Source organism: Opisthorchis viverrini (assembly GCF_000715545.1).
Source record: "Opisthorchis viverrini unplaced genomic scaffold opera_v5_29, whole genome shotgun sequence".
In the NCBI taxonomy this organism is placed as follows: Eukaryota; Metazoa; Platyhelminthes; class Trematoda; order Opisthorchiida; family Opisthorchiidae; genus Opisthorchis; species Opisthorchis viverrini.
In genome coordinates this window covers 1,583,258-1,608,076 of record NW_008751685.1, presented here as the reverse complement: position 1 = coordinate 1,608,076, position 24,819 = coordinate 1,583,258, and the positions used below count along the sequence as shown (strand labels likewise).

The window sequence follows — 24,819 nt, the reverse complement described above, 5'->3', positions numbered from 1 at the left end:
GCCCTGAGGCTTGGCATTGCACAACGCGTTTCACGTTCGGCGGAAAATCATTTCGCTTAAATCTGCTGCGGTCCATCGATGGCTGCAGAGAGCAGTCCTTGATCATCAACGTCATGATAATCACTGGGTGCAAAATAGAAACCAAGCGCAAAATAACACGGGTAATCACGTAAATGTTATGATAGAGTGAAGAAATTCAACAATTGACTCGTGTGTACTCTGCGAATAGATTGAACAGTGTAAGAATTATTTCAAAAATTTGCCCGAGGGAAAAACAAAAACGATTTCTAACATACGGCGCTGTGGGGTTCCTTCACACTCCTCAGCCAGACGACCGAAGTTTAGCCGTGCAGTTTTATTGGTACGCCCGTGCGCGTTCTAGGCGCTCACGACCAGGCAACGCTCATGTAGCAGCCCCATGCGCCCGCGACGTGTGATTTATGGAATGGAACACGGGGTCGAAGCTTTCACTTAAGATTCTCGCGTCGTTTCTTTTTGTCGTTCGACGGCATCTGCTGACCTGTATGGAACGGGCGAATAATGTAGCACCGTTTTTCGTGTTAGGAGCACGGAGCACTGATCTTGTCAGCGCGAGGAGCCAACTAGGGAAGCATCCCAAAGTACTTTCAATTAGGTGTTGGATGCAGCGTCTGCGACCATCGGGGAAGGTTATTCCACGCACCGACCCAGAATAAGAAACACTACCGCCAAACAAAGGTGTCCGCTTTGGGCTTGAAAGCTTCTCACCCTGTGCCCGCCGAGCGTGAGTTGGGTCACCACGGGATAATCTCTCGGTCAAACCTTATTCATTTAGGGCGCTAGGAAGTAGTAATTCATCTCATAGTGGATGATAATCCTAGGGAAATAAGCCAAGCAATGTGAGACATTAACTGAACGCCGATAACAACCTTTGCAGAAGCTCGTAGGACACGCTTAATGAGTGCTGTCTTTCCTGCATGCTGGGTAGACAACTTAGTTGGCGTATTCAAGAAGCGATCTGACGTAGGCTCAATACATCTCTAGTTCGTCATATTGGACAGGACTCGATTGAAGGCTTCTTCCACTCCGCTGCTATTCTTGTGCACAAATTGAAAACTGAAAACTGTTGGGCTGTGATATTTGGATTCTCTTTGTAGTAATGTATTCCATCTGCAAAAGTTAGGCGAATAGGAAGAGTATCATGCTTTATCGTTTGTCATCGCACGCCCCAAAGATATGAGTAAACGCACAGGTGCAATTAAGGCCTCAGTTACTCATAAGGTAAGGGCCACCAACACTTATGTGAAGAAGAGAGAATGATGGGCAATATACATAAGGAAGCATACATGCATAGGAAGCGTGTCTGGAATAAAAATCATCTAGATGGCTTTCTGCTACAGTAACAATATTGTGAATGGGGATAGTGTGGGAGGAAAATCGGGTGGCGAGAATTCGGTAGTGGGTCAAAGGGTTGAACTTTTGTCCTTGACTTTTGTTCGCCCTCGGAAAGTGCCAACTGAAATACTTTGTGACTAAGATTTGTGCCTCTAATACATGGACGGTTTTCACTTAAGTATCGACAAAATTAGTAGCCATTATTTTGCCGTAAAGTTTGAAAACGGTAACTTCTATGTGCTAATCAACAGGCACGCGGGCCCTGCTTTTACTAATTACGTCAGCGCTCCCTAGGGAGAAGGATATGCTGAAACACAAGAGGAAGGTCAGTTCACTGTAACGATCGTATGCCTAAAGCCGACTGATCAAGTCGGGACAGCTTTGATCCCGCTGCAAAATATTTCTAATACGAAAATTCCTCGGGTGATCCCAAGCTTTTCTAATCTGTTGGAATCATGAGTATTCACACCACACTAACTTCGCTGCTCATTTTGATCATCATTAAAGAGTAAACATCAGTATTTTTCAACGGTGTTGTATTCAATGGCTCCGCACTCCTGAGGAGTAGCCTCGGAGTGCCATAAGAGGCAATTCTCCGGATGCCGCTAATCTTGCTAGGGCACCTCCTTGGCTTCGGCTGAGTTGTCCCATAAACTTCACTCCAGCATCGTTGGTAACTTCAGACCTAAGTTTTCGCTAATCAACATGACAACCGCTTTGGCCATTTGAGCCACTCCAGAAGACCTAATAAGCATACAAAGTGAGAATCATACGTACGAATAAAAATAGCGTGACAAACGATGAAAACAACTGTCACGTTAGCTCCGCCGAAATTTTGCGGGCGGCCGGCAGGTGGAAAGGTGGCTAATTAAACATTAACGTTAGATACTATACTCTCTGAATGCAGCAGACATCTAGCTGTCCTCGTGGCTTATTCTATGTGCTGCTTTATGATTACCCTGAATTAAATAGCATCGCCTTCGTAGAGCTATCTGGTAATATATTTGCTGATTTAAGTTGAGCGCCTGTTTCAGCTGCCTCTACAAGCACGAGCTACTCAGCAATTCCTCCTGAGAATGCACCACTGTTCACATTTGAAACGCCACTAAGACAATTCATAATTCTGCTTTGTTCAAACTAAACATCCATTGCTATGGACGTACTCACACGTTTTCGTTGTTCCAGCTTTGTTACCTAGTTCAATGTTACTATCCTTCTTAGTTCATGTTGCATATACGACATAAGGCTAAATTTGGTTAGTTCCTTGATTCTTTTTTCACAGCTGATTGACGCCGTGCCTGATGCCATAGCAAACAATTTGCTTGCTTAGCCCACTTAAGGTAACTTGGACTGCAGCTTACCGGCACAAATATAGATTTATTGCCCACAGACCGATAGTCAGCAAATGACTTTGCTTAAAACAATGTTATCTGAAGTATCACTGCTTACAAAACTTGCTAAGCGTACCATATAGATTTCGCGCTGCAACACACTTGTGTTATTTGCGTTATATTATGGCAGCTGTAACTATGTGCGGAAAAAATTACCCCATTCTGCATGGACACTCCAGTACGCACTTGGTCTCATAATACGATGTTACCTCGACGAAGATTACTACCGGGCCTGTGCATGAAGTCCATGGATGACTCAAGGCTTATTGTAAAAGCAGTTCCCTCAGGGATGTATGCTGTATCCGCCAACACATGTAAGCACATCGATACCACCCTTCAAACAAGAAATGAGGCGTTTCAGAAAAACACAAAACTTCTGGTAGTCAAATTGGTGGTACTCTAGTGGTGAAACCCTTACCACAGTTCGAACCAACTTGCTTCCGCAAACTAGGACCGAACAATCAAACTCGGGCGGAAGCCATAATTTAATGGATCGACTACCAGTTAACAAGTTTGGCTCTTCCGTGCGCCATGCAAGATGGCTATACTCTTCTGTTATTAGTTCCGTGGAAATGCAGAAGTTCTGCGTTCCTATTGGAGTAAACCTGATTTTTATTGATTTCGGGCAACCTTGGCTACTAGCTGATAGATTGCGATCAACACGTTGATGATTTGGCTTTTCTAAAAAGCAGTACTGATAACTTGTAATCATGCGACGGCAGGTAAATTTATGTTTGGTGACTTCTGCTCCTTCTCCCCAATGCTGTAGCTCGTATGGCTAGTCTGGTGTTTCTGTTTTCGTATAATAATTCATAAGTGATAGAAGTTGGAGACATGTCACGTATTAACTTTTGATGTCTTGGTTTACGTGATGCATGGAGATTATGCCTGTCAAATGTAAACGTGCTCTTGATAGCAAGTAGATCATGGCATGCCTGGTATGGACTGCTCAAGTTAATATACTAATTTTACCCACTTTTTGTTTACCAGTTAATAGTGAAGAACGAAAGTTTTCCGTCTTTCGCCTAACCTTTACGTCATAGTGAAGCCCTTCTGGTGTAAAAAATGGTGTAAATAGCAAGGACAGAGAAATTGGTTTTAGTTACAGTGAATTTTAAAAAACATGCCATTGTTCGGAGAACATGCTCTAACACGAGTCGCGTAAATATTGGGTAAGCATGCTTCCTTTTTTATTTACTTGCGCCTGCCTGCCATTACTTATCACTTTGGTTGCCGTGGTAGGTTGTCAGTACCTCGACCGCAACTCCTCGCCAACTCAAGACAGTATTTGCAACTACGAGCAGATTTCTCATCCTACCCCGACTCTGGGACGAGCTTTTTCGTACCCGATGAGTTGTCGCCCCAATTTGCCTGGCGTGGTTTTCCTGCTACAATTTCGGCTTGCCTTCTTCACAAGTTCGAATCCGTACACGGTGTTCGGGTCGCCCTATGTATTAGCACCTTCCTTCCATCCAACCCACCCCCCTGCACCTGACTTCCCTACAACAGTGCAGCCAGTGAGTCCGCTAAGTCCAAGACCAAACCACATTTTTGAGACAAAACTTGCCATGTGCTTTCATTTCGAATTATTCCACCTCCATCTCCGCTTTTGCTCGTTGTGACTCAAGCCATTTACCTAACCGCCCAAGGTCACTCATGGCCAGCACTGGTTTTCAGCTTCAGTTCATGCCAGCTGGCTATGCCTCTGAACTAACCAGGCCTTATGCCCATTGTTCCCAATAAGTTGGGAAAGAAACCTATTATTATTATTTCATTGGATTTTCCCCACTGCTTGTGATATTGTACTCTTTTCTTGCAATCCTTACCCCCACAAACCCCCCAGTCATGCTTCACTTTGACTGTAAACATATGATCATGCCAGACGGTGTGCCACCCACAAGTTGGGAATAAACAATATTATCATTAATTTACTGGCTTCCCAAACGATGACTTTCGTCAACAAGCCACAGTTGATTGCACTTCAAAATATATATTTTTACACAAATTCACCAGGCGACATTCCACCATGTGCTGAAAGTAACAATGATTTTCTGACGCACTCAGGTTACCATTTACGCTTTCAAAGATAACATGCGAATATCAACTAAAATTTTCTCAGACCAACCATATGTTTCAGGCTCCGGTCACCGATATGCAACTATGATTACCAGATTCACATTCCATTCCATCATCAATGTCGTTTCTTAGCGTTCTGATTTCAGTCTTAGTTTTTCTTTGAAGCCCTCGAAATTGACGATAGATTTTCAGGCCCTTGACCAAATTAGGTATGGTTTTGGACCGTCGGCTCTGCCGATGAAACTAAAAGGTGGCGTATCGCTGTCCTTAGGTTGAGGTTTAGGAGTACCAACGACTTGAAGAAGGGAGACATTGGTATAATGAGACAGAAAAGCACGTTGCTGAACCATCTTACAGATACGTTCACAAGTAAGGAGACAGTGAAAAACAAAGAATTTACCGCAAAATTTCAACAAGCATGGGATTTTTGTTGGTCAAGTTAGATAAAATAGCCAAGCGTGGTATGTAAAACCGTAGTATTTTGCTCACATTATCATATTAAAGCAAACTTATTCATCGACCAAAATGTAATCCGAGCAATACTCTCCACTCTTCGGGAAGTGATCGTTCCCAACCGGTATCGGGGACTGTCCATTGTTTCAAATTTCCTTCTGCAACTTCACATTTCAAAGACTTACTCCCAGTCTTCATACCGTTTCGTTCTTTAAAATGAAAGAATTTAGCTTTTGTCTGTATCCGTACCTTGGCAGCCGAGTAAGTCGCGATTGAGTTACAATAGACTTGGTCAAGACGCTGATGTTGGAGGCGCAAGGAACCATAAATAATCTTGCGTCTTTTAATGCGTGTCAACAAAGTTTTTCTGAAGACACAGGGCAATGAAGAGAAAGCAACTACAAGAAATATCGCTTCGTATTTGTCTGGCTTGGCTCGTCTAGTACAAAACCCTGGACGCCTGAGAGTGGCGTCTCCTTGGTGTGGCAGTACTTCGTTAGCCAAAGTAAATACCCAAAAGAATAGCGCGCCAACGAGTAAAGAACGATGTGTCAAATTCCTGAAGGCAGCGGCTTGGATGCAGTTCTATAGCCTGTGCATGTATTACTCACCTCAAACTTCCGAACACCCAAAAAAGGCGTTTTCCTTCAAGCTTTGTTCCAGAGACTGCCAGCACATGGCTTTCAGGGGACAGGCCATGACATAGCAAAGCAAAATGGAGGCGGTTGAAGCCAAGTTATGTAGTCAGGGAATTCCACGCATCATCAGGGAAAGAACCCACGTCATATTGCATAGAATCTCGCAAGACATAGCTCCTGACCGACTTGTGGCTTATTTGCAGTAATTTATTAACCAAACTGCCGAACTGGTGTTAGCTTGCGGTTGTCTATCGAGCCATGTCAAATGGTGGTGCCATCGAAAGCCTGTTAAATCCCACTGGCGGCCGTTAATTGAACGTGTTGCTGCGGCGTGTTCGTTTTGTTGATGTCTACAGGTGTGGACGCCTTATTCCTAATATTGTACTTTTTGCATGAAATCTCTCACGCTCTTTCATGTCCTTGAGTTCCTTTATTTATCAGCATGTGCCCCTACAAAAGATAATGTTGATAATTTATGTAGGGAGACACTAGGGGAGCAGGCGGAGCGCTGTTGCTAAATACCCCGGACCATATATCAGAACGCAGTTTAGTCTAATTACGTGGCCAGGGAACCGCCTATTTTACTCCATTTTACTGTAACTACCATACAACACGTCTTAATTGGTGTGCTTCATAAGGTTTAGTGAACAAGCCTGTGGTGGCCAACGGCCCTATGGAGTCTCCAGTGAACTGAACAAATTAATGATGTAAGCCAGATACAAAGTCACAAGGAGAAAAATCCAAGTGAATCTTGACTCACAGTTCAAAATAGTAGATTCCGTAGTTCCGTATTCCGTTGAACGACCACACCAGGAATAGTTCTATCTTCCTGGTATTCCAGATCTCCGGTGATTGAAATATTAATCCACAAGTGTGAATATACTAGTCCAGTGTTTGTAGCTAAAATGTTTGTTCACGTTTAGTGTTAGTAGCAGTCAATTAAAGCCAACCGGCGGTCACAACAACAGTCACTCAGCAAAAGTCTAAAAGTCACGTTGGAGCTAACGAGCCGGCGGTAGCGGTTGTATTTCAGTAAAACAAACCTTTTTACAGCGATGTGACTGATAATGATGGGGAAAAGGTGATACTGAGCATGAAAAAGAGCAGTTTACATGTGCTACATCCCTATTATTAGTAGGAGGTTCAGCTATTCCATCGATTAGGGGTGCGATAGTCTTAAAAGTATGTATCATCGGGGCCACTGCGGTTGTGAGTTGCTGATATATCAAAACAGCAGCGACGTGTTTGCTTTACCAATATATTAGTATCCTGGTTATATGCAAACGGTGCATACCTCCAAAGTTTGCATGTCATATATGGTGCCCCACGTTCTCTGGATACATAGGGAAAATAGAGCCGGACGGATTACACGCGGAGTAGCAGACGTGTTAGCTACACCGCCAAGAATGAGTTGCAACAAAAACGTTTTTCCTACGGAAGTCGAGGCCAAGTTTACGTTCCTTACCGCGTCGGGTCCAGATTTACGTGCTCGGCCTATTGTTTTTGTTTTGACGAAAGGAAGATTTCTCCCAGTTCTTCTGGTAGGCACAGAATGGGATGATGCTTCTGCAAGCTTTAAAAGCTTTAAACTTTAAAATTTTCGGCTTCTTAGGTCTTAGAGTCCAGCTTTGCTCAAGTATAAGGAGTTACTCGGGCCAGTGGGTCAATCGCTATTTTGGCGGCGGTAGGCCACAAAGGAGATATTGTTGATTCATAAAATTTCAGTATAGGTTGATAAATGCACCAACCCCGATCTCTCCGCTAATGTGAACCCATCTCAACCCTAATAATCGTAATTTCACCTGAAAATCCTCAGAGTGAAAAGGCTGTGGGTGTTTTTAAATGAACCCGAGCGCAGCTATATTGGTGCCCGAACGAATTTTCGAGGATTGCATTGTTCGGACTCGAAGGCATCGTCCTTGCTCAATACGCATGAAGAACTTCAAACGGTAGTGGGGTACGGTCGACCAATCATACACACTGCTATTTAGACAAAAAGTTTCTAATGGAAGGCATCATCAGTGGGTGCTTGGGTTTGTAGTCAGTGTTTACCTTTTGAGGAGGATTTGGCACCTTTCTGTGTGATTTGCCGGTTATGCAAACGATTCCGGGTACTTTTGTTGTTCCGCTTGCGAGTTTCATGCTCTGCGGTACAGGTAACTTTTGTGCGACTGGCTCGCTAACCCGTTTTCCCTTTAAGATGGCGTCCAACTTCCGACTGGTTTATTTATTGCTTGTGCTTATGTTGCTTGTACTACTTAGGTTTGTTAGTTACTACTACTAATAATAACATTCATTCCCAACTTGTGAGTGGCATACCGTTAGGCAAGATCATAACGTTACAACCAGAATGGTGGCATGACTGGCGGGGGTTGTGGGCACGGGGTGTTTAGGGAAGAGGACAGCGTCATAGGGAGCGGGCATTATCTGATATAGGCGGGATCATTACTAAACCGGCACGCACAGAGAAGCACATTTATTGTGCGTTTTTGGAGAGAATATAGAGCAAGATCAGATAGTTAGGATTTGAGGGTGGCGGGCGAGAAACACATTGAAGGAGGGCAAGACAAGAGGCTTCCTGCTTGACACATGAAATGAATGGTGTAACGGTGAAAAATGAGACCTGGTGTAGCGACCAAGTTTGAGTCATTCATTGGGTCAAACTGAACCACAATCTAAAACCGTCAATGAGTTTAGTATGCGGTGTCTGTCAGTTTGATTGATTTAAATGTGAGTATTGGTGATGTACAACCTTGCTTACTGGGCTTTGGCTCATGAGCTTTACTTCTGTTTTCCATCCACAGAAATTGTCGTGACCACCTGCCTTCGGAGAATCACTATCCCCTGGTGCTTCCATAGTGTGCATATTACAATGAGTCATCATGGCCTTAGAATGTCGGGCTCATGGTCAGGGTAACAAAAAGCGTAAGTGCGGACGATGAAGTGGAGGGATTAGCGAAGCGTATAAGTGGTAACAGGAATCTCAGAAACATGGTGTACTGTGAAACTGTGGAGACCTACTGATGTCGCTGTTGTGGAATCGGGCGTAATAGTTCTTCCGAAGAGTAGGGTTATGGCAACCCATGAGCCGGACTGTATAGAAACTTATTGAATTTTTCTGGAAGCCACGACACACAGAAATTTTTAAATTTGAACGGAAGGTTCAGCTAATTAGGATGAATATATCATGAAGGCAGCTGTCAGGTGGGGAGCTTGTTCGTATTTGCAGTTAATAGAACGAGCGAAAGGTAGGGTACGGTGAAGAGAAAAAGGGAATAGTTTCGGGTGTGCTATCAAACTGGGTAGGGCAGTGCCGTGCCAAAATTGGCCTGACTTACTTCCGTTTTCGTACAGCCCCGTGACAAACGTCACATTTACGGTCATTGGTTTGGGATGTGCGACCCTTTCAGCAACGATATTCTTTTCAGGCTGGCCAAGGAAACAAGGTAGAACGAAGCCGATATAAGATCGCCGGTTTTTGGTCCGATTGGGGATTTTGTGGATGTAGATCATAGGCCAGGTGGAGTGGATAACAGCCAATCAGATCGTCCAAACCGTGTATCGCCGGAGTTCGAAGAGTGCGAGCTTGAGAGTTGCGAGTTTGAGACTTGGAGGGATTAAAGGGTAGAATCTTGGATGTATGTGTTTTGGAGGTGTTCCTTGGAGCGGGGCTTGTGAACCAGGGAGGAGAAGAGCGGGAGATCTAAAGCAATCGGTCGGATGTGTGTGCGACGGCTAGTGGGTGTGTTCAACTGTGGGGTGGGTAGACCATTCAAATAAGGTAAAGTAAGCTATCCGAAATCAATCGATGGCGGATTTTGAAATGTCGGATATGTAATTTGAAATAGGAAATTTATGGTCACTGGAGAGAAAGGAAAACATGGTATAGGCTAGCCATGGTGCCGGGAGTAATATGACTATGGCAGACTACAGGTACTTTCAGGAGGAAGAGATTTATTAAAATAATCACAGAACACTCCAAACCTACTGACACCCACAGGCGCCAACAAACTCACAGAAGGGCAGTCGTCGAACATACGGGCCGAAAAAGTCAGNACTTATTGAATTTTTCTGGAAGCCACGACACACAGAAATTTTTAAATTTGAACGGAAGGTTCAGCTAATTAGGATGAATATATCATGAAGGCAGCTGTCAGGTGGGGAGCTTGTTCGTATTTGCAGTTAATAGAACGAGCGAAAGGTAGGGTACGGTGAAGAGAAAAAGGGAATAGTTTCGGGTGTGCTATCAAACTGGGTAGGGCAGTGCCGTGCCAAAATTGGCCTGACTTACTTCCGTTTTCGTACAGCCCCGTGACAAACGTCACATTTACGGTCATTGGTTTGGGATGTGCGACCCTTTCAGCAACGATATTCTTTTCAGGCTGGCCAAGGAAACAAGGTAGAACGAAGCCGATATAAGATCGCCGGTTTTTGGTCCGATTGGGGATTTTGTGGATGTAGATCATAGGCCAGGTGGAGTGGATAACAGCCAATCAGATCGTCCAAACCGTGTATCGCCGGAGTTCGAAGAGTGCGAGCTTGAGAGTTGCGAGTTTGAGACTTGGAGGGATTAAAGGGTAGAATCTTGGATGTATGTGTTTTGGAGGTGTTCCTTGGAGCGGGGCTTGTGAACCAGGGAGGAGAAGAGCGGGAGATCTAAAGCAATCGGTCGGATGTGTGTGCGACGGCTAGTGGGTGTGTTCAACTGTGGGGTGGGTAGACCATTCAAATAAGGTAAAGTAAGCTATCCGAAATCAATCGATGGCGGATTTTGAAATGTCGGATATGTAATTTGAAATAGGAAATTTATGGTCACTGGAGAGAAAGGAAAACATGGTATAGGCTAGCCATGGTGCCGGGAGTAATATGACTATGGCAGACTACAGGTACTTTCAGGAGGAAGAGATTTATTAAAATAATCACAGAACACTCCAAACCTACTGACACCCACAGGCACCAACAAACTCACAGAAGGGCAGTCGTCGAACATACGGGCCGAAAAAGTCAGCTACTGGTTCATATTGCCATCAAAATGCCATTTGCTTATATCAATCCAGATTCCACGAATAAATTGGCCGGTTTTAAACTAGCGCAACATCATTGTTTAATTTCTATGCGCTTTGTCGCTGGTTGCGCTCCCTAGCTTTCCACCCATAGAAACCGAAACTCTTGCAAGTACGTTACTAAGCTCGGCGAAGAGATGAGTAGTTGAGGCGCCCAAGGTGCTGATAGTTCGATATGTTGTCCTTAGTACCTATGAACGAGCACTAAACCGTACAAAAAATCAGTGCCCAAGCAAACGAATATCAAGTTCAGATTATCATTGGATTAGTCTTAGAGGAAGCATTTTGGTAGTTTTTTGTTGCAAGTAAGCCATCAATCGAAATTTGCGGGAACGCGAGAGAGCCGGAAAATTAAGAAAGTGATAAAGAAGAGAATAGGCAATGTGCGACCTTCTAACCTAAGTAAGTGGTGTCAAATTTCTGGAAATTAGATTGCGGAAACCCATGAATACTACATAAAACGGATGGTATAAGAAGATAGGTGGAGAAGTCTCGTTTATGGCGTTACGCCTCGTCCATTCACGTCATTGAGCTCAACGCTCGGATCGGGCACATGTCTGAGACCAAAACTCACTGACGCTTCTATGCGGCAAGGTGGCCCGGGCGTGAAAGTAGCTGGTTAGACTGGTACTTTAAGAGATGGATCTACCAGCGAGGTGGAAGCTGACTTCGGTTTATACGCTGGAGCGTCAGGTGTTTCAAGGCGGCATGGCTCATTTTGATCAATGCTTGCAGCTCACTTTGTCCATTTGTGCAACCTCAGAGACGTCTGTTCATTGAAAAAGCTTACGGACTACTATTAAAGACAACGAGTCAGTCACCGTAAGCTCCACTTCCATCTATAAGGTAGATAAGAGATCGAGGCAAATGTGTCTGCTTTGATTGCGGAAACCGTACTTATAAGAGCCATATAAATAGAAGCTGTCCAAAGAGCGTCATTCATTGCCGCGTTAGGGGCTTTTGGTTGGAAATGGTTGCCCCATACCATGCTGTTTACCTTGGAGTACCAAGCTATTGCGCGGATGCCATGGTAGCCCGAAACAACAAGTGGCCATGTTAATTGAAAGATCTTGCTTTTAGAAGCTCTTTCAGTTGTATTAGTCTACCGGCCGCTGTTGCCGGGGCTCAAAGATCGATGGGCGCTCTGGTCAAATTTCTGTCATTGATGTCTGGTGTGAGCGGCTGAAGGTCATCGTGTGTTGGAGTCAGCGATGATGAACGAATGGACCAACAGGATGGAAAACGGCCAACGGGAAACGTCAGTCCGCCAAAAAACGGACTGACTCATGAATGTTTTCCCTGCCTATTGAGCAAACCACACAAAAACGAGATCAACTTGACTGTGACTCAGATGCCAGAATGTACCACGGCCCAAAGTATCTTGCGAAATTCTCCACTGACACTGTCCTTATGATGTGAGGAGTAGGTCAGGCGAAAAAATACCGGGTTGCGATGACCCTACTATATCCAAACAAATTGTAAGAACAATCAACGCCAACGACGTAAAACTGTAAGTTAGAGCATTTTGTTCACGAACCACTCAGTCAGAGCCTAATCGTAATCAGTCTACTTTTCTGAGCCCATATAATGATATGTGGATTCCCTTTCGTCGTACGAGTGGTTCTCATAACAGGGTATCTTAAAAATCAGGCGGCATCCGCGACCAACAGTCGGTGTACATTATTTGAGTGATCTCGTTATTTGGACCAGAAACCCATCAGGTGAGAGTGAAGCTACGCCCGAAGGTAACCTGTGAGATTAAAGCTACCTGCCCCCACGCCCACGAGCCTAAATGCTAAAGCATATATAAGCTAACTAGAACAATCAGAAACCAATCAGAAACATGTAAAAATCCAAAAGCAAAGCGCCTAATATTGTCTTAGTGGGAGTAAGAATATGTAGCGGACTAGTACCTTATCAGCGTGTTCGGATAAATTAACAAGCAAAGTAACCAACACAAAATCACAAAATCAAAATAGGAAAGGAATGAGTAGTCAAATGGGGACTCACGAATGTGTAGATCCAATAGTCCACTACACCGATACAAATGCAGTAACTGGCTGTGAGAGGAAATATTCCCTTGTCGGAATTTCCCACAGACGGTTTCGCGTGCGTGATATATTCCACGGTAGGAAAATTATGCACGGCTGAAAAATGTCACAGGGATTTATTGTGACGTTCAACAGTTGACAGAAACACAGAGATTTAGTCCCACTGGATCAGCAGTCAACAAACAGTCCAACGGAGCATAAATGCACTTGTTCAGCAAGAAGTCAGCAGGTCGCACCGGAAAATTGTGTATTCGTAACATTAAAACAAACGTCATGATGCAATGTGAACGACAGTTACAAAGTGTGTTTCAAGTTCAGGAAGAATGGTAAATGTGACAACGGATTACAGACACTAGAAATTGCAAACTGCGACTAAGCACGGAGCCATCAGGAAGATTTTTGTTCGTCTAATGACGCGCAAGTGGAGAATGCCATAACCTCAGCGCCAAGCTTTAGCATGTGCTAGCGCTAAATGAAGAGAAGTTATCAAAACTTCTATCAGAATTAGCTGTTTCCGCATGTTTCACGCGTGACGCAAACCTGTATCGGCCACACATCAAAATTATACAAAGGTAAAATACGTTCTTGACTAAACCTATTCCTAATAAACAGGCAACGATAACCAGATTTTAGTTCGCTTCATCTTCCTCTTACTGATGAACTGGTTGTCGCACCCAGTTTCACCAAACTAGTTACCGAAAATGTTCCGCCGTCTTCGGGATTTAAACAGACATTAAAAACAGCAGCAAAAGAAAAAAACCGCCGGAGAGTGTGGGTGACAAACATTCTTTTGCTCAACTTAAAGTCCAGGTCGTTATTCACAGCTCCAGCTTTCGAGCATAGGTTCTCTGACAAAAGGGTTAGCTTGCAGTAGACATATGAATCTGTTTATTCCAAGTCGGCGATTTGGTTGCGCTACACTCTTATTATCTTCTTGAGGTTTTCAATTGACAAGTCTACTTGTAATTCAGTTAGCTAATGGGAGCGTAGGCCTACCGAAACATGATTCACCCGGCTCAGACCCAAACGAAGTGCTGTCAAAGTATACCCGCGGCTTTAATGAAGTTGCGAGCGTACCTCGAAACCTTCTGCAAGTGTGTTCGGTTAGTCAACACGTGAGTGATCTTGCGATTCTGAGGACACCAGTGTATTAAGCACCACTTCCAGTTAGTGGTACTTATCTCCACTAATTCACGAATGTTTCCATAACATGTGACCTGCTGGTTCGTGGAAGAAGAGTCACCGCTTGCAAAGCCATACGTCAGAAACTTCTGGTGAACCGCTGACACCAAATTAGGCCCTAGCATGCCGTTTTAGTTTCCGCTTGACAAGGTGAGTGGAAAGAAGATCTAGGTGCAGACAATAACCACCGGAGTTTTCCATGTTAGCAAACCAGCGAAGCGTTGTAAAAATATCCGTTCCTGGATAATATGCGTGTTCTGTGTTATGTTATCTCGTGTTATCCTACGTCATGCTGTATGTTGCAAAAAAACTTTCTATTACCAGTTTGCAATTAAATCAGCTCTTCGTTTGCGGACTGCCTCAGTGTTCTTGACGGGTGGATGTGACACTTATGTCTCATCATAAGCAGTGACCATATTATTGATCCTGGATTCTCCGATGCCAACCAGGCAGTCGCCGACGCGTTTATTTTATGTTTTCTGCAGTGACCAGTGTTTTTGGGTACGTGGCAGTACGAAGATGGCCAGTCATGGTGCAACGTTGGTTCACACCGAACTGGCCCCGGATTTTGCACTCTTCTTCCCTAATGCACGAATCCAGCTGGTCTCCACTATTTTCATCATCTGCCGTCACATCTAGGTTTAATACCTCTTCAGACAACACCACAGATTTTTCCCGCAAAGTCTTTCCATTTCCCATACATTTTCATAAAGCTATGTCAATCAATAAGCCTACTCTATGGAGAAAAATGTTGGTAGCTCAGGCAGCTTAGATGGTCGTTGGTTTGTTCGCTGGGCTGGGCAATTTGATTGCAAAAAGCTTCATCACCAATCCAGGTGACATCATTAGTGCGTTGTTCGGGCGTAGTGGTGCGTGGTGTAACCCATGATATCTCCTTTGTCTTAAAGCGGAAATTAATTGACCACCATGGGCTGTTTGTTTTAGCTATCATGTTACTACTACAAACGAATTTCAGTAGTTAGAATTCTAAGCACCGAAGATCAGGATGGGACGCGGTTTCAACAAGGACATCTCAATGACTGCACTTTGCAATCCATGGGCTTTTCGAAGTCACAGCTTTGGCTTGACGTACAACTTGCTTTAAATCACACTCGATTTTACGGTCTACTTTCGAGATGACAGCATGGGTCTCACCGAAACAATCAAGTGGATTTTTATCATATAAACGAAAACTGGAAGCGCTCATAAAACTAGAATTTTACAGTGCTAATTGTTGGGGAATATGAATTCAAAAACTCGAAGTCGCCAACTGGACCATTTATACAGAGTGACTAACTAGGTTCTCACTCCGATTCTTACCTAGCCTGCCCACTTGATTTAGTCCGTTTACAGAGATCACGTGCCAATCTATCGATTTTTATTGGCGTCTGCCGACTTTTGAATAAAACACTTGCAATGAGCAGCTGTACAGAAGCAGATATTATACAAAGATGCGGAAACTACACAGATCTCCCACCAGACTGGGGAAACGAGAAACTGACCATAAACGAGGTCGCTCTGATTGTTGTCGGAATTCTAGTGGATGTTTTGACAGCGTTTGTCTTTATTTTCGTTCTGGTATTCAAATTTAATGAGGAAGTTCGACGCTGGTTTCGTACTAGAATGAAAGAAAAAGTTTCACCGTATGAAAAAGTAGCAGACTACTTGCGGGGAAGTAAGTGGCATTTTAGTAGGTTCCGTCTCTAACTGTTTAAAGAACTGTTTGTGTATGCCGCTGAAATAAGACGTTTTCAGTAGCTGAGTTGTAATATGGTTGCAGTAACATGCGTGACTGTGAGTTGGTTGATCACAAAGATTGGGGCTAAATTACGCCTAAATGCAGCGCAGAATTCCGCAAGTTTTAGAGAGGCTTGGTAAGCAGTTAGTGTTGTTATAGTTGGGTAATTTTTGGCTTTTGTCACAGAAGTCAAGTGAACAATTTCAGGTACTCATAGAACCAACCTGTGTGATTTCCTTTGACTATCCGACTCGAATAATGCTGGTCGTCAGTCTGAAGTACTCGTTTGTTGGTTAGTGTGGGTGGTATACTTTAGATAGTTTGGTAGGGGGGTGTCTTCAATTGGAAATACGATTTTTTTTTGAAGAGGGGGCGAATAATGCTGGTCGTCAGTCTGAAGTACTCGTTTGTTGGTTAGTGTGGGTGGTATACTTTAGATAGTTTGGTAGGGGGGTGTCTTCAATTGGAAATACGATTTTTTTTTGAGGGGGGGGGGGCTTACTTTCCCGGTTTGGGACACCTTAATTGAATATTCCTCTTGCATGATGTTCACAGATTCTGTTGGTCTGTATGCGTTAAGGGACGACAAAACAAGGAATGGCCATTTGCTCGATTTGAACTCTAGCTCCAAGCTAAACATAATATGGGTGTCCACAAGTTTAAGCTACTGGAAAAATTCGTTACACACATCGTGCTTTGTGAGAACGAATGTGTCATCTACGTGACACTTGAACGTGAAAGTTCGAGCTTGACGCCAAGGCTTTGTTTTCAAAGTCATCCAGGTGGAAATAAAACCATCGGTTGTTCACGAAGCTCTCTTGAACGATGACTACCCAGTCGGTCCCAAACATTTTCCAGTTGATTGAATTTAACAAGTCCGCGAAATTGTTTACCAACTGTTTACATCAACAATATAGGTGGGAAAAATGTCCGGGTACACGGAACAGGTTTCTCCCATACATTTTCAACGTTGACATGAACTCGTATAGAGTTGCTAAACCCTAAGTGTAACTTTGAACGCGATACATTTGTTCAAATCTAGCTTAATTCAGCTGAAGTCGATGGAGCGCGCTGAGGATGTATGTATGCGGACCAACTAAATATCGATTTTTCTCGATTAACAGAACGCATTTCTGTAACCGTTACGCTGAGCATGACTTCCATGTGGGTCCATTCGAGCAACAGAAAAATGCAAACTTTGAAAGTGGTGGTTAGCATAGATTTTACGAGAACCGTTGAGAATATAACGAGATAAACCCCAAAACGGATTTCATCCTTGCTAGAGAAGTGGAAAGACGAGGAAACTCAAGAGAACTGCCTCACATTTGCTGGTTGTTTGGGACATTTATCGTTAGTAGTGAATCTATCTGTCGATACTTACCGTATCAGATGACTGAGCCGTTACTCAAAGTACCGTAATAAAAATTTAGCATAGATTGGAGAAACCTTTCCAACGACTGCAGGATGCAAATCCGTTAGGAGAGGTCCTTTAGAGATCAAATAACAGTCCTATCGGCACGAGCTGACAAAACATTCTGCCTGAATTTGGAAGGTGTAGGAGAAGACAAATTTTACGGTCCGATTTCAATCTGATGTTGAAAAGATGTGAGATCAAACTCTGCGCGCGTTCTAGGCTCTTCCACACTCACTCGGATGTTGGGATTGGCCCAGCTCAATCCAGTTCACTACATACTACAAATTTATTCCTCGGCAGGGAAAACGGTTTCACGAATGTCGCTTGCTGAAATCGACCGAGTGGTGGCATATATCAGACACCTGTTCATGGAGACAGTATTGACCTAGTGCAGCTCTGGTGTTAACAATGCATACAGACAAACTAGCCTAATAGTGTTCCGGCCGACTAATTAGGTTCCTGCATAGTGCAAACCGTCTAATGTGCTTATTTCTAAGCTTTTATAATCACACGCCATCAATGTGATTCATTTTTTCGGAGCACAGCTGTGATGATATTCCAAATTGGGAGTTCCAAGGCGCACACATGAATTTCGAGCTTTGATTTCCACAGTCGCCTCACTTGTTAAACTGTATGCAAACCGAGTAGCCAGATATGCCGTTAAAAAATCTAAACGCGTCGGATGAGGACAACTGCACCTGAAAGCCGCCTGGTTTGTTCACTTTTGGTTTCCTGAACCCAAATCTCCTTAGATTCTATGTGAGTGCTCTTCGCTGTTGAGGCGATTGACACCGCTTTATAACTTCCCCATTTTAGCGGAGCTTGAACCCGGCAGTTTCAAGAGGCGGGATCCCTCCTACTCCATCTCTGTTGGTGAGGTTGAACAAGTAGGTGAGCTCCTGGAACGAAGACCCACAATAATGTCTGCGCAAGAACGGGATAGATCATCCAGGTCGAGTCAAAGTGAGTATTCCCGCCGGCAGTTTCGATCTCCTCTCTTGTCCCCGCATAAATTTGACACGCTGGCGCAACACCCATTAGGATAGTGTAGGTTGTTTTGAGAGTGAAATGGAATCCATTTTTTGGTAACGACAGATTGCCAGGTTCATGTTTCAGACTTGACGACACACTGATTTCCCGTGCTTCAGAGGCTTTTGACCCACTCATGCTGCTGTCCATCGGAAATCAGGCTGAAACCACATCAGCGTGTAATTGATGATTGTCCAAAACTGACAGAGGATGACGCATGTGTGAATCAATCCGATACATTCACTAGTTCGTTTCCATCATTGAGTAGGGAGGACTTCCGTTTGGCAAGTATTTGTTCCGTGAGGATTATTCGCTCAAACTCTTCTTCTGGAGTATTTGTTCGGCTGATTCACCCAAGAGGCACTACAGGGTTGGCGCATGCGGGCGAAAATCCGAATCTAGACCGTATACCAAGGAGTGTAGTTGGGTCATTCATCATTCGTGTACATCTCAAAGTTGTTCTCAGGATTCGACAGGATCTTCACCCTCCAAAAGATAACATCAGTCACGAAATGAGGTGCAACAACGAACTAGCCGGTTGATGTACTGTTTGCAGCTGTGCCGGCTTTAGCTTTCCACTGGGACTATCGGTGGAACAATGCCGCGCACAGCAACGGTCAACAGTTACACCTTTTCTAAATATCAAATCCACTTGGCCTCAAAAAAACTCCCAAAACAAGCTTGTCAGAATCTCGGAGGTTTTTTCAGGAATATGTTAGGTCACATGTGTACATAATCAGTCTTCTTTCGGATTTCTGATTGCCAAAGTTTCCTATTTTCTAATTACCCTTTAATTTTGTAAGATCCGCCGACAGCAACCTTATGGTAGTACATTACAAAGATATACATGTATCGCGATATCTTGAATATCGTACAGACTGAAACATGAGGCGGCCTAGTGCAGCACATTCAGTTGCCTGAGAACATCACAAACGAGAGATTCAGCTGGGTTCCAGGTGAGTCTCTCGAAAAAGCAAATTAGTTTGAAAATGAGTGTATACCCCTTAATTTTGTTTTGGACCGAATTATCAAACAAACGCTGGCCAGAGATTGCACATTCAAAACAGGATCCTTGAGTAGGACTACTTGGGCAACGTAGCCGTTAGAAGATACCCAGAAAGTGCAGTCTTACTTTGGAAAACACGCTTGGTAGGCAACTCTACTCGATTTGTCTTTTATGGCTGGAGCGAAAAGTCTGCAGACAAGCATGGCCGTCAGTCCTATCTTTGAATGAAGTTCACCAGCACACAGCTTTACTTGCCATGGAGGCCGCGTGGGACGTCAGCTGTGAAACATAGTCAGTGGTTGGGGAGCCAGGGGTGGTGCTGTCGAAACTTCGACACCTTCAGCGACCATTGTATTTTGCATAAGTCTGATACACCACCACGGGCGTGATTGTTGGGCAACTAGTGTCTACATTTGATTGCTGATTACGGAAAGCTGTCAGCTTCTTATTAAGGCAACCAACAAGCAATAAATAAATACGTACTGTTGTACGCAGAACTCTGATGCTTTATTCACCCATGTCAACTTCACTGGATCAGCAATCTTTTGAGAATACAACTGCAATTGCTGCTCAGAGCAGCTCCTTTTGGCTTACCTGTCTGGACTGGATGATGCATCGTAGAAGTACATGAACAACGTAAAAGGATAACTTCAAAATGATGACACAACCTCACAGTTGGACCGACTCTGCTTTTTGGATGAGACAGAAAAGATACCAAGCAGCTGGGGTTAATAAATTGGCCGACAGTGCACGGAATTCACCGCATTGGTGTGCTGCTTGTTCGTTCATTTATTGCCAGGAATTTCTACATTAGCCCCCGTCTTTTAACCATTTCCTCAAATAGTCCTTGTCCCATAGTGATGTACTTTTTGATAGCTTGACCTTTCTTGGTCAAGTGCAGCGAAATACGCGTTGTTTGCTTGGACTTGAGTATAGGTTCCTAGCTGCAAGCTGACACCCTTTCATAGCCTTGAATACAGGCTACTGTCGTTTATTCAGTGTTTGATCCTCCGACTCAACGTTTTCTCTAGCATTCCAAATCACAGCACAACTCAAAAAGTACTGCCAATTCCCTGGAGCTGCTCTGACCCAGTCAAACCGAATTTTTTGCACAAAAATATCCATATGCCATTTAGTACGACATAAAAATGCTTCACAAGTTCTTGTTGGATTTGAACTCTCATCAGCTAGTTTACTTTATTTGATTGCGTTAGGATTGTGAACACACTACCGATAAAGTTGGTGAAAGCTCTTTGAAAACTCATCAGCGGTTTCATCCTTCCTGATAATTATCAGGAACATCATTTTGTAGAAGACCGACAAACTATACTCATTTGAAGAACATAGTAGACGATGGATTCAGCTGGGTCTCCCATAAAGCTAGTGTAATATGGAAATTGGAAAAATCTCGCCATAGATACTCAGAAGGTCGTCCATCTGGCCACAAATCCACGTAGAACTAAGAACCAAACCAACTCAGCCCAAAACTGATCAAGACTCCTAAAATATAGGAGGGACATCGGTGGACGCTGAACTGCACAGGCGATACTTCCCGATTGCCCAGGCTTAGGAAGGGAGTTTGGTTGAGGTACCCCACCTTGAGGCTTCGGCTTAAAAGTCTGACCCACAAGGCAGTGGGAGAATGTAGGGTTTTCTTTGGGGACCCTGCCCGGAACCGACGACTCAACAGACTAACCTGCTCGGCTGCAGGGGGTTGGCCTAACCCGAGGGCGCAGGGAATAAGGCATCAGTCTCGTTCCTGATGCGGCTGCGCACAGCAGGGGACTTTTGAGCAGCACTGAGCCAAAACCGTCAGCTTCGATATCGATACAAACACAAGTCTGCTAATTTTTATGAAGTTTTCCGTCCACCTAGCGTGTGTGCGCTGACACCTGAGATTCACATACAAAGAAACCAGTTCGCCAATGAAATGAGATTCCCATCAAGGTGTGTAACAAAAATGCTTTCGTCCTATTTTATCAGGCGTATATACGTCGTCCATTCGAACATCTGGCATCGAGCAAGGAGAAGATCGGAAACCTGCCTCATCTCTTGTCCATTTCTACCGTTCACCCAGCATTCGATCCCCTCACCACAGTCCCAAACTAACCCAGCGTACAGTGCAACGCTATCCAAAGCATAAAAAGTCCCCAAGCCCAAATAAACCCCAGGTACTGAAGAGACGAAAGCCACGCCCACTAAGAAGACGAGGTATGTTGAACCAGCACATGAGTCACAAATTTTATTCACTCATTGTTTTTGGAGTCGAAGAAAATGGGTTCGTTTTCTACATATTTTAAATGAATTTGCTGAAATAAGACAAGCTCGCTTCCTGTGTATTCGACCTACCACCGTGAGTAATGATTAGAAACAAAACTGTTCCAATAGATTACCCAAAGTTGGTTAACCAGTCAATCGATCAATCAATTAACTTGTAAAGAACACAATTAGAAGATTGAAGATTTTTACGCATGCCAACCTGGATGTGGTTTATCCCCACTTAAACCAACAAAATGGGTCTGGTATACAAAACGTCGTTTACAAAATGCTTCGACTGACTTTAGGTGACTCGAGGTCAGGTCTGCTTGACGTAAGTTAACCCAGAGGATGCATTACCGTAAGTCAGCACAAGCCCACGCTTTACCTGTGCATCGTTTTTTGAGTCCTAATTCGTTCAAGCGTTTGGCTATCCACAGATGTATTAGATGCACGCTTAAATGGCACCTGTAGCTCATGGTAGAAGACTGCACTGGTTAGTCTGACAACCAGTAGTTACCGCGAGTTTTCCAACAGGGACAGGCAAATAGACGGTGAAATTCTGGTAGGTATCCTTTATGCAGTTTCTACATAGCTAGGCGTTGTTTCGGCCGGTGAACAGAAACATCAGCGCTAGATTTCACTGAACGTAAAGACTAGTTGACAGGCTGCCAGCGCGAAGCGATAACCGAATAGTCCCTCGCTCAGTAAACGAATTGCCTTCGATCTATATGAGTTTGCTCAATTCACGTGTGTCGTCTGTTCTATTCTACCGAGGAGAAAGCACACCACAAATGATTCGCACCGGACACAGCTCCTCAACACTGACTTATTCTTGTCCCTACAAAATATCGATTGAAGCCATATAAGATATGAGGGTAGATATGGGATCGAACAACCGCGGATCCTAATTTTCTTCCGTCAGGTCTCGTACAGGAACGGAAGATCACGTCCACCACTTTAAGACACCTTGGACAAAGCAGTCGCGCGTCAGTGGAATTGAACTTCAAAGTAAGACATTCCAGGAACTAAGATCAATAACACGATTTTCAAGTACAGAGGACGCAGGCATATTTCATGCGCACGATTAGACAAACAAGGGCAGATTTTTGCTTGTTTCGCTCATCCGCTTGTGTGTGGATCTGGCAGAAACATGGTCAGCTGGCCCATGTGTTGCAGCCGATTCTACAGGGCAACAGGGACGAAACTTTATAGGACGGACTAAAGAAGTGCATGAGTCTTCATAAAGGAAACTACTCACAAGTTTGCTGAAAACGCTTCGACACCCTACGACCGGTTTCACCGGTTTCTTGGGGATCATCAGGTAGGCGCAGTCCACGAGTTTCCGTCAACCTCATGTTCTACTTGAACCCGAATTGGACTGTTTTCGAGAAATACACTCATTCGCAAATCAATTTGGTTTTCACGAGAGACTCAACTGAATCTCTCGTTTATGATATTCAACCTTGTGAGTAGTTTCTTTCATGAAAATATACTGCGATATCTCGAATATGGTGCCAATCGGATCATGAGGCGCCCTGTGTGCAGCACATTCAGTTGTAGAATATCATAAACGAGAGATTCAGTTGAGTCTCTCGTGAAAACCAAATTGATTTGCGAATGAGTGTATTTCTCGAAAAGTGCGTGGGTCGTTTCATAACTCGAAATAACACACTGTACATGTTGTTAAGCGTAGACAATGAGTGTGATGTTTCTTCATTCAGGACTCACCAGGTGTAATCATGGGTTTCAAGGGCTAGAGATGATGAATGCGTGCAATGTAAAAATATGTGCGATAGACGTTATAGCAAATCTGATTACAGCCACCGCAACCGACCTAATCGTTGTCATATGCAACATACCATCCGCGCTCGACATCACTAACCTCCTGAGGTGAATTTTCACACTCACGCCAGGTATGGAAGTTTGGCAACATAGTGAGTTACAGCTAAAACCTGACGATGCATACTTTTCCACAGATGGCTTCACTTCAAGTCAGCAATAAACGAGCACAAAAATGCAAACTTCCGTGTATCCTGGAAGCTACCACGTCCAGATAACTTTTCTAAGCCTGCTTGGCAAACTCCTTACAGTGGAATATATGAAAACGTATAGACACAATCCTGTCCGTGTTTGGATAAGGAATTGTGTGTCTTCCTCGTTTTCCTTCGTGAACAGCCATTCTAAAGGGGTGTTCGAATTGCCATGCAGATATAAGCTTCCGTTAGCTTTTGTACATCACGAGCATAGTTTCTCCAGCAAATTCATGGGGAATTAACCGTAAACTGTTCAGAATAAATGTCAAGGTGTCTACCAAACTTGATGAATCGCCCATGAACAAGCAACCTAGCCGAATACTGTATTCACATCACCTTAGCATCAAAATGGCTGAATTGAAACGAACACAAATAAGGGATGGTCTTGTAGGCGCGAGGCATGTGAAATGCATCGGACGCATAAACAAAACGACCATAAATTACTCTAAGGTGGCTGTTCGAGCTAGGTACTATGTAGTACGACCAAGGCGCTTACAAAGCCGCTTGTATGTCTTTCTCTGAGTACAACATCGCCTTTTTGCGATCAATGGGATATGCAAAGAAACCAGACAATAAAACCTCGGTATATTCATTGGATTACATTTGGAATGCCTGCCGAAAATCACCTGTGATTGCTGAAGTGGCTTATACCGGAGGTAAAACTGAATTTGACTTCTGGTTGTGTTGCCATATATTTGAGAAAATCTTATCGCATTTACAAGCAGAAGAGCTGGGAATAACAACTCAAGAGAGAGAGACACCAACCAATCGGCTTGATCCGAAGCATTACACTGTTACCGTGAAAACCATCTGAGTGACTACTCACTATAGCTTAGTGCTTAAAGGGTGAAACTACCGAAGGGTTGCATGATCGAACCCAGATTTGGCGTTTGGATTAATTCCCTGTATGCATGAAAAATCTGCCACTAGCTAGGATCCCATGGATCAGAAACCTGGCCGCTGCGCGCTGAGGACGTCAAAAGACTCTGTGTTTGACCATCGATGTCTTCGGAGCATTGCCCGAATCTGGTGGGAACACCGGATCAGCAATTCCGAAGTACGTCGAATGGTATTCGGGTGAAATAACTCACCCTCGTGCTGCGTATGCCAGT

General features: G+C 44.0%; 2 protein-coding genes across 2 annotated transcripts in view; one reads left to right on the top strand and one right to left on the bottom strand.

Annotated features, from left to right (window-relative positions):
* Positions 1 to 1,027: 1,027 nt before the first annotated feature.
* The window catches only part of T265_02404 (hypothetical protein), a gene marked incomplete at both ends in the record, with an annotated part of 27,568 nt that continues 3,776 nt past the window's right edge, over positions 1,028 to 24,819 (bottom strand). The window contains 2 exons of the mRNA XM_009166637.1: positions 1,028 to 1,149; positions 10,224 to 10,314. Coding sequence (XP_009164901.1) covers positions 1,028 to 1,149; positions 10,224 to 10,314 — 213 coding nt within the window. The remainder of the gene's footprint in view (positions 1,150 to 10,223; positions 10,315 to 24,819) is intronic.
* Positions 15,645 to 24,819, top strand: part of T265_02405 (hypothetical protein) — a gene marked incomplete at both ends in the record, with an annotated part of 12,145 nt that continues 2,970 nt past the window's right edge. Inside the window, 3 exons of the mRNA XM_009166638.1 lie at positions 15,645 to 15,903; positions 18,197 to 18,343; positions 21,399 to 21,626. Of these exons, the coding sequence (XP_009164902.1) occupies positions 15,645 to 15,903; positions 18,197 to 18,343; positions 21,399 to 21,626 (634 nt within the window). The remainder of the gene's footprint in view (positions 15,904 to 18,196; positions 18,344 to 21,398; positions 21,627 to 24,819) is intronic.